Source organism: Uloborus diversus, chromosome 7, assembly GCF_026930045.1.
Source record: "Uloborus diversus isolate 005 chromosome 7, Udiv.v.3.1, whole genome shotgun sequence".
NCBI lineage: Eukaryota > Metazoa > Arthropoda > Arachnida > Araneae > Uloboridae > Uloborus > Uloborus diversus.
In genome coordinates, this window is record NC_072737.1 from 65,783,704 (window position 1) to 65,803,145 (window position 19,442).

Below are 19,442 nucleotides of genomic sequence, written 5' to 3' on the forward strand. Positions count from 1 at the left end.
ATGTAGAAAAGAAAAGCTGCTGGATTACTTGTCTCTAACTTTTCGTAGTTCTTTGTACCGAGATAGGTTCTTCAGCTCTTATTCACGCGATTTAATTATTTATTCATCGTCATCATTTGCGTCCTCTTATTAAGTCTAGTTTTTTCACAGTCAATGTTTGAGTCACTCCAATATAAAATAGAACGTAGAACACCGATTATTCGAATCTGTCCGAACCAGGGTGGTCATTCCAAGCTCGTTAGCTTGCGAGATCGAGATTTTCGCTCACGTGATTGGTTGTGACGTAGAAATGTCACAAAGTCGTATTCTAATCTACTCGAACCTAGCCGCAAGCTAAGTTCGAGTAGATTAAAATGCTACTTTGTGACACTTCTACGTCGCAACCGATCACGTGAGCGAAAATCTCGATCTCGCAAGCTGACGAGCTTGGAATGACCACCCAGATCTCATTTGAGAAGAAAAAAATTTGGATAATTGGACAAGTCTCTTCGGCGATGCTTCAGACTACATGGACACGACCCAAATACATATTTTAATGCATAAAATTTATGTTTCGATAATATTTAGAACTGAATCGGCAAATTTAAAAAGTATTCTGTGTGTACAATTTTCCTTTGCACTTCATACCGGCTAGAGTTAGCCTATGCTATTCGGTATTGTTTGTAATTTGCCTTAGCTCCAGTTTGGGGCGGTAACTTACAGATTTTTAAAATTAGGCTGTTAGAACTCTGTTGTTTTGACTTTGAATTCCTCTTTTCTTCTCCCATGTTCTTATTCTCTCATAGATTTGGAGAAAGTTTTCTATCTTGGATCTTTTGCATGCTCAATTGTAAAAAATGAGAGGGATTCAGATAACTAAACAGTTCGGTAAATCAGCTTTCTACTCTTCTGTGTCGTTCTTTTGCAAAAGCAGGCACAGATAAATTGACTTCTGATCCATTGCGGCCTAAACGATTCCACTTCACAAAATAGGGGTGGGGGGGGGCGGTTTTCGTTTAGATGACAATTATTGGCCAACCTAAGAATTTCTCCTTCTTCATCCGAAACAAAAATGAGCTTGTCCAAGATTATCAAGTTACCAGAGTCATATTATAGATACACAATCTGACAGGTCCGTTACCACTCATATATATAAGGAACACTAAATAAAAAAGCCATAAATATTTACCTGCACTCGAGATTCTGGTAAGCGAATCTGGTTCGCGACTTCTTCCCTCATGAAGATGTCTGGATACCGAGTTTTTTGGAATAGGTTCTCCAGAAGATCCAGTTGAGCTCTGCTGAAGGTTGTGCGCTCTCGTCGCTGTTTTCGAGCACCTTGAGGATTAGCTGAAAAAGACAGAAAATTAAGTAAATGACCTCTCGTAAACCAGAAAGTATACAAATTTAAAATAAAAGTTTCTGAAAAATCAAGCTAAATCCACTCAGTTTGAAACATCATTCAGAAAAATATTTTTTTTTCAATTTTTGACTGGTAAGACTGGGTTACAGGTGCACCTAAAAAGTCTCATTTAGAGCTACATTTTCAAAGTGAAAGCAAAACTTAGACTTTTACCTACTGCACTGTAAAAATAATGTGTTACCTTGTGGCAGCTGAGCCGCCTTCATAGGAATGGAGTAACTTAACTGATAAAACTGGTGTAACGCACATACGTTACACCAGTTTTATCAGTTAAGTTACTCCATTGCTATGGAAGAAGCTAGCCGCCAGAATAAGGTTACACAAAGTGCAAAATGCTGCTACCGTATTTACGGGGAGTAAGGTTACACATTTTTCCTTTACAGTGTGGTATTGTTCATACGTTCGCTCATACGTTACACTAGTTTTATCAGTTAAGTTACTCCATTGCTATGGAGGAAGCCAGCCGCCAGAATAAAGTTTCACAAAGTGCAAAATGCTGCCACCGTATTTACGAGTAAGGTTACACATTTTTTTTTTTTTTTTACAGTGAGGTATTGTTCGTTTACCTGGAGAAGGCAGCTGATTCCGCCTTCATCACATGGCATCCGACGATTCTATTTCGCTGTTTTTAGAGAAGGTTATGATCATTACATTTTCGCCTAAAAGCAGCAGTTTTTAAAATATAAGAATAAGGAAAATAACAGCAGACAAGCGAAGCAAGTGACGTAAAGTACACTAAAACTTTTTTGTGCATTTAAATGCACGCCACTCACCATATTAAAGGTCATCTTATTTACTAGCACAGGAATGTGTTCATAGTTCATCGTTGCGCTAAAATGAACTCTGTGTTCGAGAAGGTGGAGCGAAGTGCCTTTTTGTTGTGAACGCACAATACAACAGCCATGGGCGCCCATATGCAAAATTGTAAGGGGGGAGCTCAGATATTTTAACCATGGTTTAGCATGATATTTTCCCCACGAAAACCAATTTCAGGACAGATTAGAGTCATTAAAATTGGACATTTTCAATTACTTATCATTAATGGCTGGAGAAGAAATATTTTTACATTTTTGCAAAGAAAAAAATACTAAAAACAAGGAAGTTCTAATTTCTAAGGGGGGATCGAGCCTCCCCCTTGCTCCTCTATATGGGCGCCCTTGCTCCATTCTCCAAATCAACGGAAGCTGAATTTTCTTTCCTCTTTGCAGATTTGTTGTTGTCGACAAATTTAATTATTTTATAACATAAAGTATAGTTTTGTAAGCATAGATTTAGCGTATAAAATGAAATATGTAATATTAACTTTTTAGCGATACCTTATAAAAAAATGATTTTTAAAGAGATCAAAATTGACTTCGAAAGTGCTTCCGCTGCTTCAGTCCATACGTTTTTGATTAAAACGTAACACTTCAAATTCCCCTCTTAACCTTACACTCAAGTCTTGATCACTTGAACTTTCAAACTGCAAAGTTCTTATAACTTTGTTCATTTAGGCAGCAAATTTTTTAACCAATGAAGTTCCCAGTTCATTGCACTCTTTTCTGACAACCGGAAAATTTAAATGGTCGAGAGCTTTTGGGTTTGAAGGTTTGCAGTTGTTGTTTCTCGAATGCGAGTAAATTTTGATGAAATTTTAAAAGTGATCAAGGAGTTAATTTTTAAATTAGCTTTACTTAGACGCATTGTTTGAAAAAATTATTGCATTCAAAAAGGAAAATTTTTAGGATTGTTCTCATACTGGTATTAGACTGAAAAGAACGTTTTGCTAAAAATGCTAGTTTCAAATATGAGACAATAAGAAGCAAAGAGATGTAAGTGGATTTATTAAAACTTTGAGTAACACACGTTTAACGTTCTGGTCCAAAGGTAGACTTTCATTGATTTTTTTTTCTTTCTAAATTATGCTAAATAGCAACATTTAACAGAACTGCTAGGACTATCTGTTGCCCCAAACTTGAGGAGAGGTTATGCTATTATTGTGCTGTTTATTTCCAATTTTATCACTTACATCTCTTTGCTTCTCACTGCCTCATTCTCATTTATATAATGGCAAATTCACTGATCGAGTAACGCTCCTGACGTCACCAACAATGAAACTCACTTGATAATTTGATATCATTACTTGGCAATGTTAGACATGCAGGGAATGCTTTGGTTTGACATATGCTGAACTGGATCCGGTATCTTAACTGTTTTACTGATAAGACTGTGTCATTTCAGAGGATTGAAGAAACGAAAAAGTGGTCAACAATGAACGCTATCTACTGAAGTTGAGAGTTAATCCACTGGAGTTAGGGGTAAAATTTAAACCATCAAAATATCACGAAACAGGCAATTGCTTCGTTCAAATGTAGAAGCAATTTTCACCCGTCATACCTTGACAGGCGATTTTCTAGTATGTAAATAAAATTAAAAGAAAAAAATGTCTTAAAGTAATCAGACTAAAAGTTATAAATGTAGTTAATTAAAAATGATGAATGAGGTGTTCCTCAAAAATTCCGCCTCTCTGTTTGCTATGAGTCGCCATGCTCCACGACTTCCTCAACAAGGATCAGCTGAAGAAGAAAAAAACCCGCTTTGCCGACAAAAGGCATTCTTGTTGTTTTCCTTATTTCGTATGCGAGCCATTTTACACATATGGCCGCGAAATATGAATAATCCAACTCACGACGTAAACCAGGGATGATGGATCACTCATATCGAAAGCGGTGATGACCGATAAAATGTTGGTCTCCAAAAATTAGGGATCACTTGTCCTGTCGCAAGGTGTGAAAAATGGCTACCATAAATAGAACGATGCTTTGATGGATGGTTGCGAAAATTATACGTGTCGCCACTAATAGCCGATACATCTTTATCAAATTTCTGTTTTTTCTGATGAGACCTAATTCCTTCTATTGTTACATTGTAAGATTGCTACATTTATTTAAATAAATTGAGATGATACAAGTAGATTAGATATGGAGTATGAGATACTTGATTCAGATTAAAAAGTAACCACTGCAACGACTGGTCGGTTACAATGTCCTGCCTAATGTATATGCGATTAAAGAACTTAATGGTATTTTAATTGCTCCTATGTCCAAAATGTAAATACGCGATACAATACTAATTTTCCTTTAAAATGTCCCTGATAGATGCTCACAAGCAAGTGATCAAAATACGAATCTGTCACACACTAGGCTTGGACGGTTTGTAACAGAGGGAAATATAGATCAAACTGATGTTTGCTAAATTAAATGCATGAATACAGTAATGTGAGGCAATTATGCATTAACTTTCAACTCATATAGTAGCTCATCAAGTAACTCATATAGTAACTCATCAAGTAACTCATTATAGTAACACATCAACTTTCAACTCATCAAGTAAATTTCGTCTGAGTGATGGTAATAGATTGCTATAGAAAATAATATAGACCCAAATGAGTAGAAAATTTTACTTTAATGTTTCGAGCTTGAAATGTTATGAGTTTTGGAAAAGAGAATGAACTAAAATTTATTTTATTCACTCAAATAATGATTTTCGTTTAGAAGATCTTCTTGAAAAAACTTTTTACAAAATTATAAACATTTAGACAATTTTATATTCGATGTTTTATGCCTGCGAGCTCTAAACCGATCTGTGAACAAAAACTGACAGCCGAAATCTTTGATTCATCCAATAAGGCCAAAGTTTCCAACCAAGTTTTGGGAAAATGAAAAGTTAAGTGCCTAAATAAGTTAGGCAACAATTTATCAAATTATTATAGATTTCCTGTTACAACCACTAGCTACTTTTTGCAGCGTTTGGATGAGCCAAGGGCACAGGAAAAAGCCAAGTGTCGTAAATGTAAACCTTTGCACCCACATCGGACATTTTTTCCATCATTTGGAAGAAAATATCGGTCGACTTATACTCCAGCATATGCGGTATCTATATTTTATCACATAACCGTTATAATATTCACTGAGAACAATAATTAATTATTTTTCTTATTACATTAGCATCACACGTGTTTTTTTTTTTTTTTTTTTTTTTGCCTCATGGGAGGGAAGGGATTTCGGAGTTTAGCATTCTGAAGATGGAGTTTGCTCAAAGAAAAAGCTGGAGTCAAATAGTGCCACACTACCACTTGAATTCATCTACTGAACAGCAAGCTCGACAATTAGCTGATTGAGAAAAATTAATTTGGTAAGTAAGAAAACAGATTTCGGCTTAATGAGTCTCAAAATATGACCTCCAGATTCCCCAACCCGCGAGCACCAAATATCATACCATAACTCTTCCAACTGCTTCCAACGCATCGTCTTTTTTCGAACGTGTGCTTATGAAGTGTGTCTTCGTACGTGCCTCGTCAACGTGCTAGAAGACCCCATTATCTGTTGAGCGCATCTAATGCTTTTTTCTCCATTTTTCCATTTGTTTGCTAGTGGAGTCGGTTTTCCACGGTCCTCATTTTAGATGCGTTCTGCAGCGGCGAGCCTAATTACCTTTTGTGTCGCAGTTTCCGCCAAAAGACCTTTTTTTTTTCTTTCCCCTTCTGCGGAAATCCCTCAGCTCCTCCTCCTCTTGTTCATATCTATGGGCGGCGGCTACCCATATACAGTACATAGGCCTTTTACTGCCATAAATTTCGCTGTTTATTAACTCGTAACAGTCAACGTGCGTCGCAACACGTAGTGAGTGTGACCACGTAGACATGCAAATCAAAAATATAACTAGATACTTTTATTTTCACTTAGAGGAAACGATTTTAAAATTTACCATTCCATTTGCTACAAGTGTTTCGTTTTACTAATATATTACACGTTTAACTTTTTTTTTAAATTTTATTTAGTGATAGTAAATAGCTCTGGGGGGCAATCTGTAACACCGTTTCTCATGAGTTCGATTTGTCAACTGTTTTATGACTAAAATAAGCACAATGACTGCAGATCAGACAAAAGAAAGGAAAAAGGTCACTGATCTAAAGAATGAAGACAACAAATTGCGAAATGTATCCTTTCTATCAAGGTAAAGAAAGAAAAATTAGAAAAATAATAACGCTATACAAATTAATAATAAAACTCCTTAATTCCAAATGTAAAATTTTAAATATCAATGTACAAATGAACATAAAAATGCAGACACGTGCTTCTGGTTCAACATTTTTTAAATAGTGAGAACCTAATAACTATATAATCAACGCCTAGATAAGAGTTGAATTAAGGAATGATCTTCCAACAGCCCTAAAACTTAAGAGAGCCCTCAACAAAAAAATATCTTTCAATTTTTCAGAGATGGCAGCTTAGCCATCAGTTGACCATAGATGCAGTTTGACCATTTTGTTTCCAGATGTACCTTTTCGTGTAAGCATTGAAAATTATTTTTGAAGTATATGCACACATGAATCACGGTCTTATGAGTGAAAAACCTTAATGTACATACCAAACATTAGACGCAAAACAGAACAAGGAGCCCTCCAACAAGGGGCGGATACAGAAAATTCTTTTGGAAGAGAGCACATAACACCCCCCGCCCCCTCCCCGATGTCTTCGATGTTTCATAACAAAGTTTTAATGACTTTATTTTTAAATGTGCGTGTTTATTTATTTATTTTATTATTTTTTTATTTTAGAATTCCTTCAGGTCAATGAATCTACTTCTAAGTACATGAATATTATGCACTAATATACTTTGAATGTGGACGGAAAACATCTTTAACGTTTCAAGCCATTTAAACACTAAACCCAATATAATGTCACCGAGATGCTAGACTATGAGCGGCTTTACTTAGGAACATTGTCATAATGATTATAACAGGAGGGCAAGGTTATTAAATAAACCCATACCTCACTTGAGGTTTTTTTTAAAATTAATTTATAAAGAAAATCATAACTTCATAACATATAAGTTTTACTGAAGAATTCAGAAACTAGTTTTATGAGAAGTTCAAAACAATTGCTGATTGTTTTTAAAGCCATGATACAGTTGAGATAACATATTGATACTACAAGCCGTTTCCATTAACAATCACGGTTTTCCCAAGAAACTACCATATGATTTCTTTCATTTTACATTTTTTATAAGCTGAAAAAGAAATTTATTATTTCGCAAATAGGTTCCTGAATCAAAATGACTCTTTTAGGTGCGCCTACACATAAAAAAAAAAGAAAAAAAATGTTAATTATTGATTCCTTCAAAGAAGAATTAGTAGACGAATCGCGATAATACGGTCCCATGAATTCGAAACCAGTGAGTTAAATGTATTATGCAACTCTAGGACCCTGACTCCAACAATACTACTTTAGAAAACAAAAATGCTTTTATTCAAAATATGCTGTCTGTGTGTTTTGTGTTCTTTTTAATTAACTACGTAAAAAAAAAATGCAAAAGAAAGATCAATTGAAAAGTAATAAATAAAATAGTGAAATTCATCCTTTTGGGGGGTCATGGGCCCCCCAAAATTCACTACTGCCCTCCAAGGCTTTCCTTTGTATCCGTACAAGGGAGGGCGATCACCCGACACCTTCGGAAGATATCCGAGGGTGTCGTATTGCCCCCATTGCCCTTCTCTTGAGGAACCCTGCACCGGAAATTTTTCTAAATTGAGGTCCTAAAACAAAAGTTCAGGCCATCTTAGGTATGTCGTAAAGGAAAGGAATCCTCCTCCCGGAAACTTTTCGGAATTGAAGTTTAAAACGGCAATTTTAGGTGATCTTTGGTGATTTTAGCAGGACTTCTCCCGGACATTTTTCAAAATTTAAGTCCCCAAAATTTAACACGCGATTGTAGACATCTCCGATAGTGTTAGGGCTCTAGGGGAAGGAATGGGTTCACTGACTTTCCACCGGTAACTTTTCGAAACTGAAGTTTCAAAAATCAATTTTAGACGACCTTCGATGATGATAGGGGGAGTAGTTTTCGAAATATTCTCCCGGAATCATTATGATATTAAACTTCGAAAACGTAATTATGTAATGCCTATATCAACGGAAGAGGAAAGGAATACGTTCGGGAATCGTCTTGGCTAAATCTCTAAATTTTAGTTATTTTAAACAAAAATGATTTGACACCCTTTCCCCTCTCCCCCAAGTAGTTGTAAATCAGATACGCGGTAAGAGGTAAGGTAAAAAAACAATCGCCCCCTCCTTGAAAAATTTCTGGATCCGCCCTTGGTGTCCAGATCCCTGTAACATGTCAGTCAGGCCAAGCTCTAAACTTCAAGAATGGAAAATAACACCCGACTTTTCGCCAGGAACAATATACACTACATAGTAGTTACTCATTCTTGCATAAAAGTACGTTGCAGGATTGGGACATCAGTAAAACTGGTGCCGTTTCTCGGACTCTGGTTACGACAGCGTGTCCACCGACTCCCCGTATCACGCTACCATCTGACGCCTATTATTAAGGAAAACGTGAGACACCTGTCAGAAGTACGATAAGCGATCTAGACGGGAACACATCATTTGATAGGGTAGCGGAAGCCAATTGCTAAAACATTCTGTTTAACATGCTCCTTTGGTGAACTATTGGGCCACAATATGCGTGAAGAAGCACCAGCAGTTCAGAAATCCGAAATCGCTCTGTTATGGCAGCCTGGTGCATTGCTAACGTAACATCGGCAACTATGCTTTTGGCTGGGCAAAAGATTAAAATAAGTCGAAGATATACTATCTTAAGCTTTTTACTTTGTATTAGTGGTACCCGCACGGCTTTGCCCGTAATAGAAAAATTAAAAGGTCTTTGGTTCACCATACATATTTACAAATAATGTATGGTGAATTTTCTCGCCAATTGGCTTGTGTCCATGATACGGTTCCACGTTATGATAATTTCGTAATTTACTCGTCCATCTTATGATAATTTTGCTCTTAAAATTGAAATAGAAAAAGAACCACATCGAATTTTCGAAAAATCGCTTCGAGGTGCACACCCCATGCTACAAACTAACTTTGTGCCAAATTTCACGAAAATCGGCTGAACGGTCTAGGCGCTATGCGCGTCACAGAGATCCTGACAGACAGAGAGACTTTCAGCTTTATTATTAGTAAAGATAAAGATAAAGATTTATTGGATAACTGACACAATTCGAGCTGATAAAACCCCAATGTGACATCCTCATCTTTAAGGGTACATTCTGAGTTTCAGCCATCTATTACTGCAATTTTTGAAGGAGAAAGTGTCAAATGAAATAAGTGCGTAAGGTTTGTCTAACCTATACTATTGTAAAATCTAGACAAAACTATTGCTGACTTAACAAACATTAGAATCACGAGAACTGGCGAATGTAATGCGGTAATTGGATATTTTTCAAATTAATGATTGTAATTTAACACAAACACAACAAATGATCGTATACATTAAAAGTTTTAAAAAAACGAATCGCTTATATTGTTCCTACCTATAACTCTAACTGTTAAAAATTGTTTTCTTGTGTAAGGTAACGATATTTATTAAGCCTTAATTTCAAAAGAGAAAAAAAAATATTGATTTTACGCAAATAGATATCTAATTCAGCTATTAATAGTTAAGACGTGTGTGCGAAAAAGTGAAAACTAATTAACAGTCATTGAAAATTACTGCACTAGAGCGATGTTTTTTCAAACACAAAACCACTCTCTCACTAATTCAAAAAAGAAATTTTTACTTTATTTCAGAAAACAATTTTTTTTTCAATTTTTTTAACTGTATTCAAACAAATGCATTCATGTGAATTAAAAGCTTAAGCTTTATATTCTAGCATACTTAAAGCCTTTTGCCATCCCTCTTTTACCACCCAGTGTGATGGTGCAACCCTACCCCTAAATTCTTCGACGGGTACTCTTTCCTATAAACACCCCCCCCCCCCCCCCAAAAAAAAGTGAAAAATACCGCAAAAAGCACCTCTTAAAAACTTTAAACGCGCGGTCTGCGCAATGACCGTCCCTTCTTGTAAGATCCACTGCTTAAAGCAAAGGAAAAATATTAAATTGCAAAAGAGACGGAATATTCAAATTAACTTCATTCACAAAAAAAAAAAAAAATAAAAAAAAAAAAAATAATAATAATTAATTTGAATTCTGAAATTTTGAATTCAAATTATGCTTTTCGCAATCCCGAGTTGCAACAGGATCCTACTCATTGGCCCCAACTCATTTGTTTATTACCCAACTCATTTGTTTCTAGACACGGCTCCTGTCCCTCCAAGCCTGCCTTTTTTCTTGAACGGAGACGTGTGTAGTTGTTGTGTATGTGTAGGCTTTTGAGTGTGCGTAGACCCGTGTGTATGCACGTTGGCGTGTGTATGTATGTGAGTGCGTATGTGTATGAACGTGCATGTGTGTAGGACATGAACGCCACTGATTAGGAGCGGTTACCGGGGGACGGAGTTGCGCCTGCAGGTGACGATGGCGGTTGAAAAAGGCACGGAACATCAAAGACGGTAAAGTGAGAACAATAAGCAATCGTGATTGCTCAAAAAAAATGTTTTTGCACATCCAACAAATTTATGAGTTTCTCTTCCTCTTTTTTCTTTGGGGGGAGGGGGGGGGGGGGGGGGAGGGGATAATATTTACTTGCTAAAACCAGTTTTCGAAGTCATCAGATAAAAAATCTCATTTTATAATGCTTACAAAACTCCACTAAAATTTTTACATTACACGCTACTTTAGGAAATTATATGCCGTATAAAACTGAAATTACGAGCGATCCATATTGATGTTATCACTTCGAAAAACAGAAATGTACTTCAATATTTTTTTACTTCTAACTGTTCAACATGTAAAGTAATCGAAGAGGAGATAGAATTTCGATTGCACGTTTCGAATTTAAGTAAGTCATTACCTTTGACAAATGAAAATGATGATCGATATTTCTAAGGTAAAACGGAAGGAAAAAATGTTTTGCGAAGTCATTATTGCATTTGCTAATCATACATTTCGTCATAATTCTTCAACTAATCTGAAAACCCCAAACTGATACACCAGTAGATGAAATCGATCACTATTTAATTGGCGTAGCTTCACTTGATGCACAGTAGCGTTATTTTAGAAGCTTAAAACCAAATGGAATAATGCAGGCGCGCTCCCTCCCTCCCCTCCCCCCTTAATAATTACCAACACATGTTTAGAAATTTCGACTTGGATGACGACTTGGTTCCTTGCATCCAGTGTCCTTAAAAGTATAGTCGTACATAGATCGAAAAAAAAAAGAAAATGTTTTGGGTGATCTACTTTTATTAACCCCCGACACACAAAGAAAGAGGGTGTTAAGTTTGACGTGTCTGTCTATCTATGTATCTGCGTGTCAGCGGCACTTTAGCGCCTAAACGGATGAAATGATTTGGAAACTTGAGTTTGTTCGAAAGGAGAGTTGATCGAGAGTGTTCTTAGCTAGGTTGCGTCTTTGGATGACATTAATTAACGAATATATTAATTAAAAACCTCTAAAAAGGTTTTCGCAATTTCTGCAGTGAAAACATGTTTAAAAATGTAATACCGAAATAAAGAGTAATTTTTTCTGCGTCTGATAGAAGGAGTTTAGAACTTCCATGTAATATAGAATTCGAATTACAACGTTTTTTTAAAGCAGATTTTAAATATGGCTGAGCGATTGGTAACCGAATTCAGTGTTGACCGACACGGAAATTAAACGCAATGATGGAAAATTTTTATCTGCTGCTAGTTTCTATTTGTCAACAAATGAAATACTTGAAATTGATTTTAAATATTACAAGGCTTTTAAAAGGATTTTCAATTTTCCCTCTTGATTCTACATTCGTGACCCAGTCGTTTTTTTTTTTAATTTTTAATATTAATTACTTGCTTAAATAGTGTTGTTGCATTTTTTGGCAGAAAAACTGAACTATTTTAAAAGAGAAAGAAAATGCCCGAAGTATTATATAGTTGCCCCCAAAATAAAAATATAGATAAGCTTTACTTATAATAAAGCCGAAAGTCTCTCTGTCCGGATCTCTCTCTCTCTCTGTATGCCTGTCAGGATCTCTCTCTGTCCGGATCTCTGTCTGTCAGGATCTCTGTGACGCGCATAGCGTCTAGACCGTTCGGCCGATTTTCATGAAATTTGGCAAAGTTAGCTTGTAGCATGGAAGCGTGCACCTCGAAGCGATTTTTCGAAAATTCGATGTGGTTCTTTTTCTATTTTCATTTTAAGAACAAAATTATCATAGGATGGACGAGTAAATTACGAAATTATCATAACGTGGAACCGTAACATGGGCACAAGCCAATTGGCGAGAAAATTCACCATACATTATTTGTAAATATACAGGCGAACCAAAAGACCTTTTAATTTTCTATTACGGGCAAAGCCGTGCGGGTATCACTAGGCATAAAATATAAATTGAATTTACTGGTTCAAAGTTATCCTACCACTTTTAGGGTCACTCTGAGCCATGTGACGTGCTTATTATTCACTCTTTTGACTTTCTCACTTCCATGAAGATCATTTTTAATGAAAGAAATTCAAAACGTGAAAAAGATTCTAGCTACGATATTCATTAATGTTCTGTTTGATGAAATTTTTTTTAAAAAATGAGCACTTTTATTTTTTAGGTTAAATATCGTGATGGAGTATGTATTTTGGTAAAATAATATAACACTGAAAATATTGATAAAATTGAGAAAGAAAATGGGATTCCAGAGAAAAGAAAAACCACTCCGCTCCGTTGTTGAGATCAGCTTTTTATACGTTGGTTCAAAATTATTAACTTCAAGAATGCCTTTAAAATAAATTAACTATTCCGGCCGTTTTATCTTTCTTCCCGATATTTTTTTTTCTTTTCTTTTTTTTAAGCGTACGAATGTAAAGTCATTTTGTCCAGAACTGACTTTCAGCAGTATCAGTCATGTACGTGATAATTACATTTCTCACGATTTCACTTTAATGATTATGAACGAATGCGTAGCATTCAGATGAATCCGAATTCGGTTTTAGAAAACGTGAGATCATGTTTATGGCCGCCAGAGATTCTAACTTTGCGGGAAAAAAAATAAAGAAAAGAAATGAAGATAAAACAATTTATCTGGTCTGAGCTTCCAAATCATCTCAGCTCCGAAAAAGTTGATGTAACTTGCAAAAACGTTAAAAAAACCCGAAGAAGGGAAGCATAAAAATTGGCTTATTCTGCATTAATATTATTTAAAACGGCCATAATTCAGCAAAACAACTAATTACGCATTCTTCCTCGGTGCAAAAATGAGAAAAACGAAAACGAACAGCGCAGACGATAAAATGCTACATTGACATAAGGTTGCTTTTTTTTTACTTCTTACTACAAAGAACCGCAAGATATTTTAACAGCCCGAACGCGGCAGCTTTGAAACCCAATTACGAACACGTTCCATTTCCTTACCTGCGCGCACCCCTATTCGAACACACCCCCGTGCCCCCTCAGGATACTGCCGCAAGATGGAAAAACAAAACTAATTGCCTTGTTGCTGCGATAGCCTGAGTTGTTACGTCTCAATCATTTTTGATTTTTGAGGATAAAAAGGAAGGAAAGTAACAAGAAAAGAGCCATTTTGTTAGGTTTTCGGGCTATGTTGCTTCGTCGCCAATTGTCGCCAAAGGAAGAAACAAGAGATCTTATATCACTCTCCGTGTTCTTTAACAATGTAAATCGATTGACGATTTGATTAATGATTTAACCCTAATGCCGCATGTTGCCATTTTATACGTACAACGTACACAATTTAGGTCTCTAAAATACGTAACAAAAATGTTGTAACAAATGTAACAAATCTGAAGCATCCTTGTTTCCGATGGCCACTAAAGTTTACACGGGAAAAACTACTATTTTTTTTTTCTCTCGTAAGCAACAGCACTGGTTGACAGAAAATAGTTAAATAATATACAGTAAAATCCCTATAAAGAAATCATTTTACGAAACATTTTGCGAAACAATTTCATAAATTTTCGTAATATAAACACTTTATTCTATACTTATAATCTGAAATCCGAAATATCCTGAACTTGCATGAACTTTTCCTCCACATTTTCAGGAGTCACAACAAAAATCAAAATTAGGCAATTCGAAAAAATTGTGCAAATTGAACAGAAACATTTAAAACATGAAATTCTTCACTTTCCGTTTTCGAGTGCTGCTCATGTTTTCTAAAAAGGATATATTTTGAGGATCTAAGAAGTTGCGCTCCGACTTTGACAATGTTTACCTCTGTTTCGGTAAATATGAAGGGGTAATTGGCGCTTAGTTGAGTTGAGAAACTTTCTTAGTAACTAGCTGCGTGCCCGGCGTTGCACGGGCTACTTAAAAAATGAAAGAGATGTCCAATTGATGTTTTTGTATTACTCTGACATCAGTTTCTAAAGCGCTAAGGAGTAAATAAATACGCGTAATGCAAGGTTTGCAAAACACCAGTAGAGCCTTTTTTGGCAAAAATCTCTTTAACGTTAATCATAGTTATCAATGATGCAAGTTATGAGTATTTTCAATTAGCACAAAAGATGAAAATATATGCATGATCAACTATAATCTATGCTCACGTTAAAATGAATTACATCTGATAGACTATATCTAAACTATTTATGTACAATTACAATTAGCTTTTTACATAGAATGACACATACTTTTTGTAAAGTCAGAAAAAACAACGTAAGTAGAAGCACAAATTTGTAAATAACAACAGACACGTGTTTCGGCGTTACAGGGAACGCCTTCTTCAGTGCAAAAAATAATGAGCTTACGGATGAAAAGACATCCGACAAAAGCTCATCCATAAGCTCATTATTTTTTGCATTGAAAAAGGCGTTCCCTGTAACGCCGAAACACGTGTCTGCTGTTATTTACAAATTTGTGCTTCTACTTACGTTGTTTGTTCTGACTTTACTATTCAGCACAAAGGTATTTATTTATCTTACATACTTTTTGGTTGATTACGTGAAACTAAAGCACCAAGACTAAATAACTACTAATAAGCATTCATTTAATACCAAGTCATCAGATTCCAATTAAGCTTTAGTTAAAATCCTTAAAAACAATCTTTTTTGTTCAACTCTGTTTCACATAGAAATCCAAACAATCTTAATTTAAAATGTTCTTTTAACGATATAAACTGTATTTTAAAAATAGCAACAGGAAAGAAAAAGAGACTTGTTACAATTCGAAAACTCATCCACGTGACGGGAAAAAGTCCAACAAAATAAACATAATTAGTCGCACATCCTAAGTGTACCAAAATATGAGGCCGGTGAATGATAAACTTACACTACAATCAATAAACATAGCTAAAGAAACATCTTTCATATGCTGAAAAGAGTTAAGAACGTTGAATGTAAAAAATAAAACTAGTATGTTGTGGCCATCACGAAACTTTCTTCTATATTTTTCCTTTTTCTGATCCCTCCCCATGCTTGACGAGGAAGCAATATTCCCAAAAAAAAAACAAAATTACACATGCAAAAACTTGACAACCAACCCAGTGTCTGAATTATAGCAAAAGCAAAGCAAAGAACGAAAATTGAAAGTTTTTTTAAAAGCCTTGCTTGAATTAATTACAAATATTTTATTTGTTAACAAACATAAGATGGCAACAGTTAAAAATTTTAAATCATTGAGATAATATTTCCGAAGGTTTCCATACAATTAAAATCACGAGAAATACGCAGACGACAATCTATTACGATTTATCTTTCTTATTGTTGCATTAATAAAACTATTTTTATTCGCAAAAAAAAAAAAAAAAAAATCAACACCTCTTGGAGCGATTAGAGTCAAAATTGAACCAAAGCCTGTTTACGAATGGATTCACATGTATTCCAAATTTCAACCAGAACGTAGCATTACTTCTTGAGATAGGGCACTCACAATGGAAAAAAAGAACGGGCGATTGCGCTACCCCCCCTTTTTAGCTGTTGACACCAAAATAAAATCAGCTCTTATACTCACTAATTGCTACTTGTCAAAAAAAATTTTGTTTGATTCCGTTCGTTATTTCTTGAGATACAGCAGTCACAATTGACGACAAAAAAACGTTCTATAACTCAACCCCCGTTTGAGCTATTGACACCAAAATTGAATCAGCACCTGCTCCTGTTAAGGGCAACATATGGACCAAATTTTGTTTGATTCCGCCAGTTACTTCCTGAAGAATAGCAAGTACGCGTAACTCAAAAAACGTCCCATTGCTCCACCCCCTTGGAGGAATTCGCGCCAAAAACCAATGGGCACAAGTTCACATAGGGGCACATATGTGTACCAAATTTCGTTCAATTTCATGCGGTAGTTTTTGCTGTAGAGCGGCCACAAAAAACTGGTCACACACAGACGTGACACACATACACACACAAACACACACACACATACACACAGACAGACAGACATTTTCCGAAAATAGTCGAAATGGACTCAGCACACCTCAAAACGTTCGAATCCGTCAAAATTCGAAATTCGAAAATTTGCACGAATCCAATACTTTCTTCTATATATTAGATATAGAAGAAAGTAAAAAGGACAGACGATAAAATAAAGGCTATCTCCGAATAGGGCAACCAATTTTAAACTAATTTAAAATGAAATTCTAGATGGAAACGTTGTTTTAAGATTTGGACAGCAGCCAAAAAAATCTTTTAAAACAATTATTAGGATTTTACTTGCTCACGCATATGCAAAATGGCAACAGGAAAGAAATAAAAATTCCTGAATAACGTTATGTTAATTAACGTTTTAATTAATATCTCCGCTAATTAAAGTCGCACAATTACGAGATTGATCCTATTGTTTTCTTTGGAAAATTTCGAATTGATCGGTATCTCGTTTGACTCTCGAATCGCAGCGGTTCTCGAGAAGATCGATCTTCAGACAGACAGACAGACAGACAGACGGACGCGAACAGATTTTAATATATAGTAGAAGATTTCAAAAATATTCCAAATAAAATCCGAGTCAATAACACGTCTATTTTTCACTAAACTCCCCTAAAGCAGTTAAACATAGTGAAGGTCACAGCTCAGCTAACCAGAGCTGCACTATACACTACTGCTTCTACTGTGAATATTGATAAGCTCGTGAAAAATTTTTACGCTAGCGTTTTCATCTTCTAGCAATGTTTAATAAAAAGCTTAGAATACACACACAAATATATATATAAGTACTTCCAACGCAATAATGTACCATCTTTTTCAACCCTTTAAATACCACTATGAAACATACATGACCCCTGAAATTTAAGTTCATGTAAAAAAAATTTACATGACATTAAAATCCCCCCCCCCCCCATGTAATTGAGACCTTAAAAAAAAGTTTTCGTTTAAAAAAAATTGTTATTCTTAATTCATTTATTTTTAAAACCCTAAGCTTCAATATTCAGAGCTTATGGCCCTCGAAGAATCAAAAAGAATTAGATTTAAGCACTAGAAAAGATCATCCACGAAACTACAAATTGCGCCCGCTGTTTCTAAGACTTAAAAAAAGCGCCAAAAAAAGGTGAGCAATCGCCAAAAAATAATTTTCAGTTGTTCAGGACTTTTTCCTTTTTAGTACCGAACTACAGGCGCGATTTATTTATTTGAGTAACGAGCCAAGAGTTCGCCGAGACGCGAAATTTATGTTACCTCACCTTCTCTAAAAGTCTCACGCACCGCGAATGGCTAAACGGCAACTCTCCACGCACAAAGAAAATGAAACCGGCTAGGAATTAAAAATGAAAAAAAAAAAGCTATGAACAATGAAGTGGAACTATATGTAGCAGCAATACTTAAAACCAAATCTCTTTCCGCATATTACTAAGTGTGCAAATGTGGCATCTAAAAGTAAAATGCCGCAATTCGAATCAGTGCAGTATATTGTTTGATAATGCAGATCGTAGTTAAGGAGAGAAAATACTCTTCAGTCTAGCAATTAATTCCAGAAAAAAAATTTAAATGCAAAAAAATAAAGATATTTCCACAACTATACACTGCTGAAACTGCGGGTTTCATAAGGCACTTTTTAAGGTCAAACATTAGCCACCCATTCACCTGTTTTCCATTTTGCTTCTTATGGCATTTCTATGGCACCCTGAAAGGTGACATTTGGTTTCATATGGCACCCTTGGAAATCTATAGGGTGCCATGTGGCTCCCTGAAGTGTGCCTCAGAGAGTCAAGTGGCACCCTTAAGGAAGTGCCGCTTGTTAAGTGCCGTTTCACCCTAAAAAGTACTGTATGCAACCCACAGTTTAAGTCTAATCAGCATCCATACATGATTTAGAGAAATGAAAAAGAAAAACAACGTAATAAAATGACAGCCAGCAAACACCTTTTGAAAACAAAAATTGACGAAGTTTAGGTTTGTCCAAAGTTGTTAAGAATTAAACATTTTGTCCAATTTTTTGGTGTAAAAAATGTTTGATTCGTTTCTTTAACAGACAAAAAGGTTCTCTAAGTTTTCACTGCTAAGATAAGCAAAAAACTATAAAAAATATTTATGTTGCATTTTTGACAGTCACTAAGTTCGACAACTTTTAAATTCCTTGAAAAGCAGGAGAAATTTCTCTGGTAGCAGGAGACCCCAGAGATTGAACACAAAAGTAGAAGCCTGCTGTGTAAAAAAGCTGGACATTTTGGCATATCTGTCTATATCCATACCAACTCATCTGTCAATGTGATAGGCTTGGCATAGAAAAGATAAAATTCGCAATATTAATTTACGGCACATATTCGTATGCATGTAATGTTGAGCACGCTGCAGAAAAGAGAAAGGAAAAAATTTGAAAAAAGGAATAGTAATAACTTAATGAAATTAATATTGAAATGTATTGAGTTATTAATACTCATATTAATACTATACTGTTTGGGTTATATGCACTAAATGCATTGAACTATGCACTAAAAACTAAAAATATGCCAACTTTTTTCTTTCTTTTTTTTTTTGGGCAAAAAGTTGTCACGTCTAACTAAAAAGATTCGACGTTCTATTTTTATATTTTAATTTTAAGGCGATAAATATACATCAATACAATTATTCACACAACAAATAGTAAGCACGTTACTTTTATGGTAATGAAACACAATGTGCATGCTCTTCTCGGTTTTCTCCAAATGACATTGCCTCTTGTTATTTAACATCGTTTCTAAAG

The 19,442-nt window shown here is 35.4% G+C and overlaps 1 protein-coding gene across 1 annotated transcript in view; it reads right to left on the bottom strand.

Annotated features, from left to right (window-relative positions):
- Nucleotides 1-19,442, bottom strand: part of LOC129226360 (homeobox protein OTX2-like) — a 115,020-nt gene that overhangs the window by 1,676 nt on the left and 93,902 nt on the right. Inside the window, exon 3 of the mRNA XM_054860963.1 lies at nt 1,169-1,329. Within this exon, the coding sequence (XP_054716938.1) occupies nt 1,169-1,329 (161 nt within the window). The remainder of the gene's footprint in view (nt 1-1,168; nt 1,330-19,442) is intronic.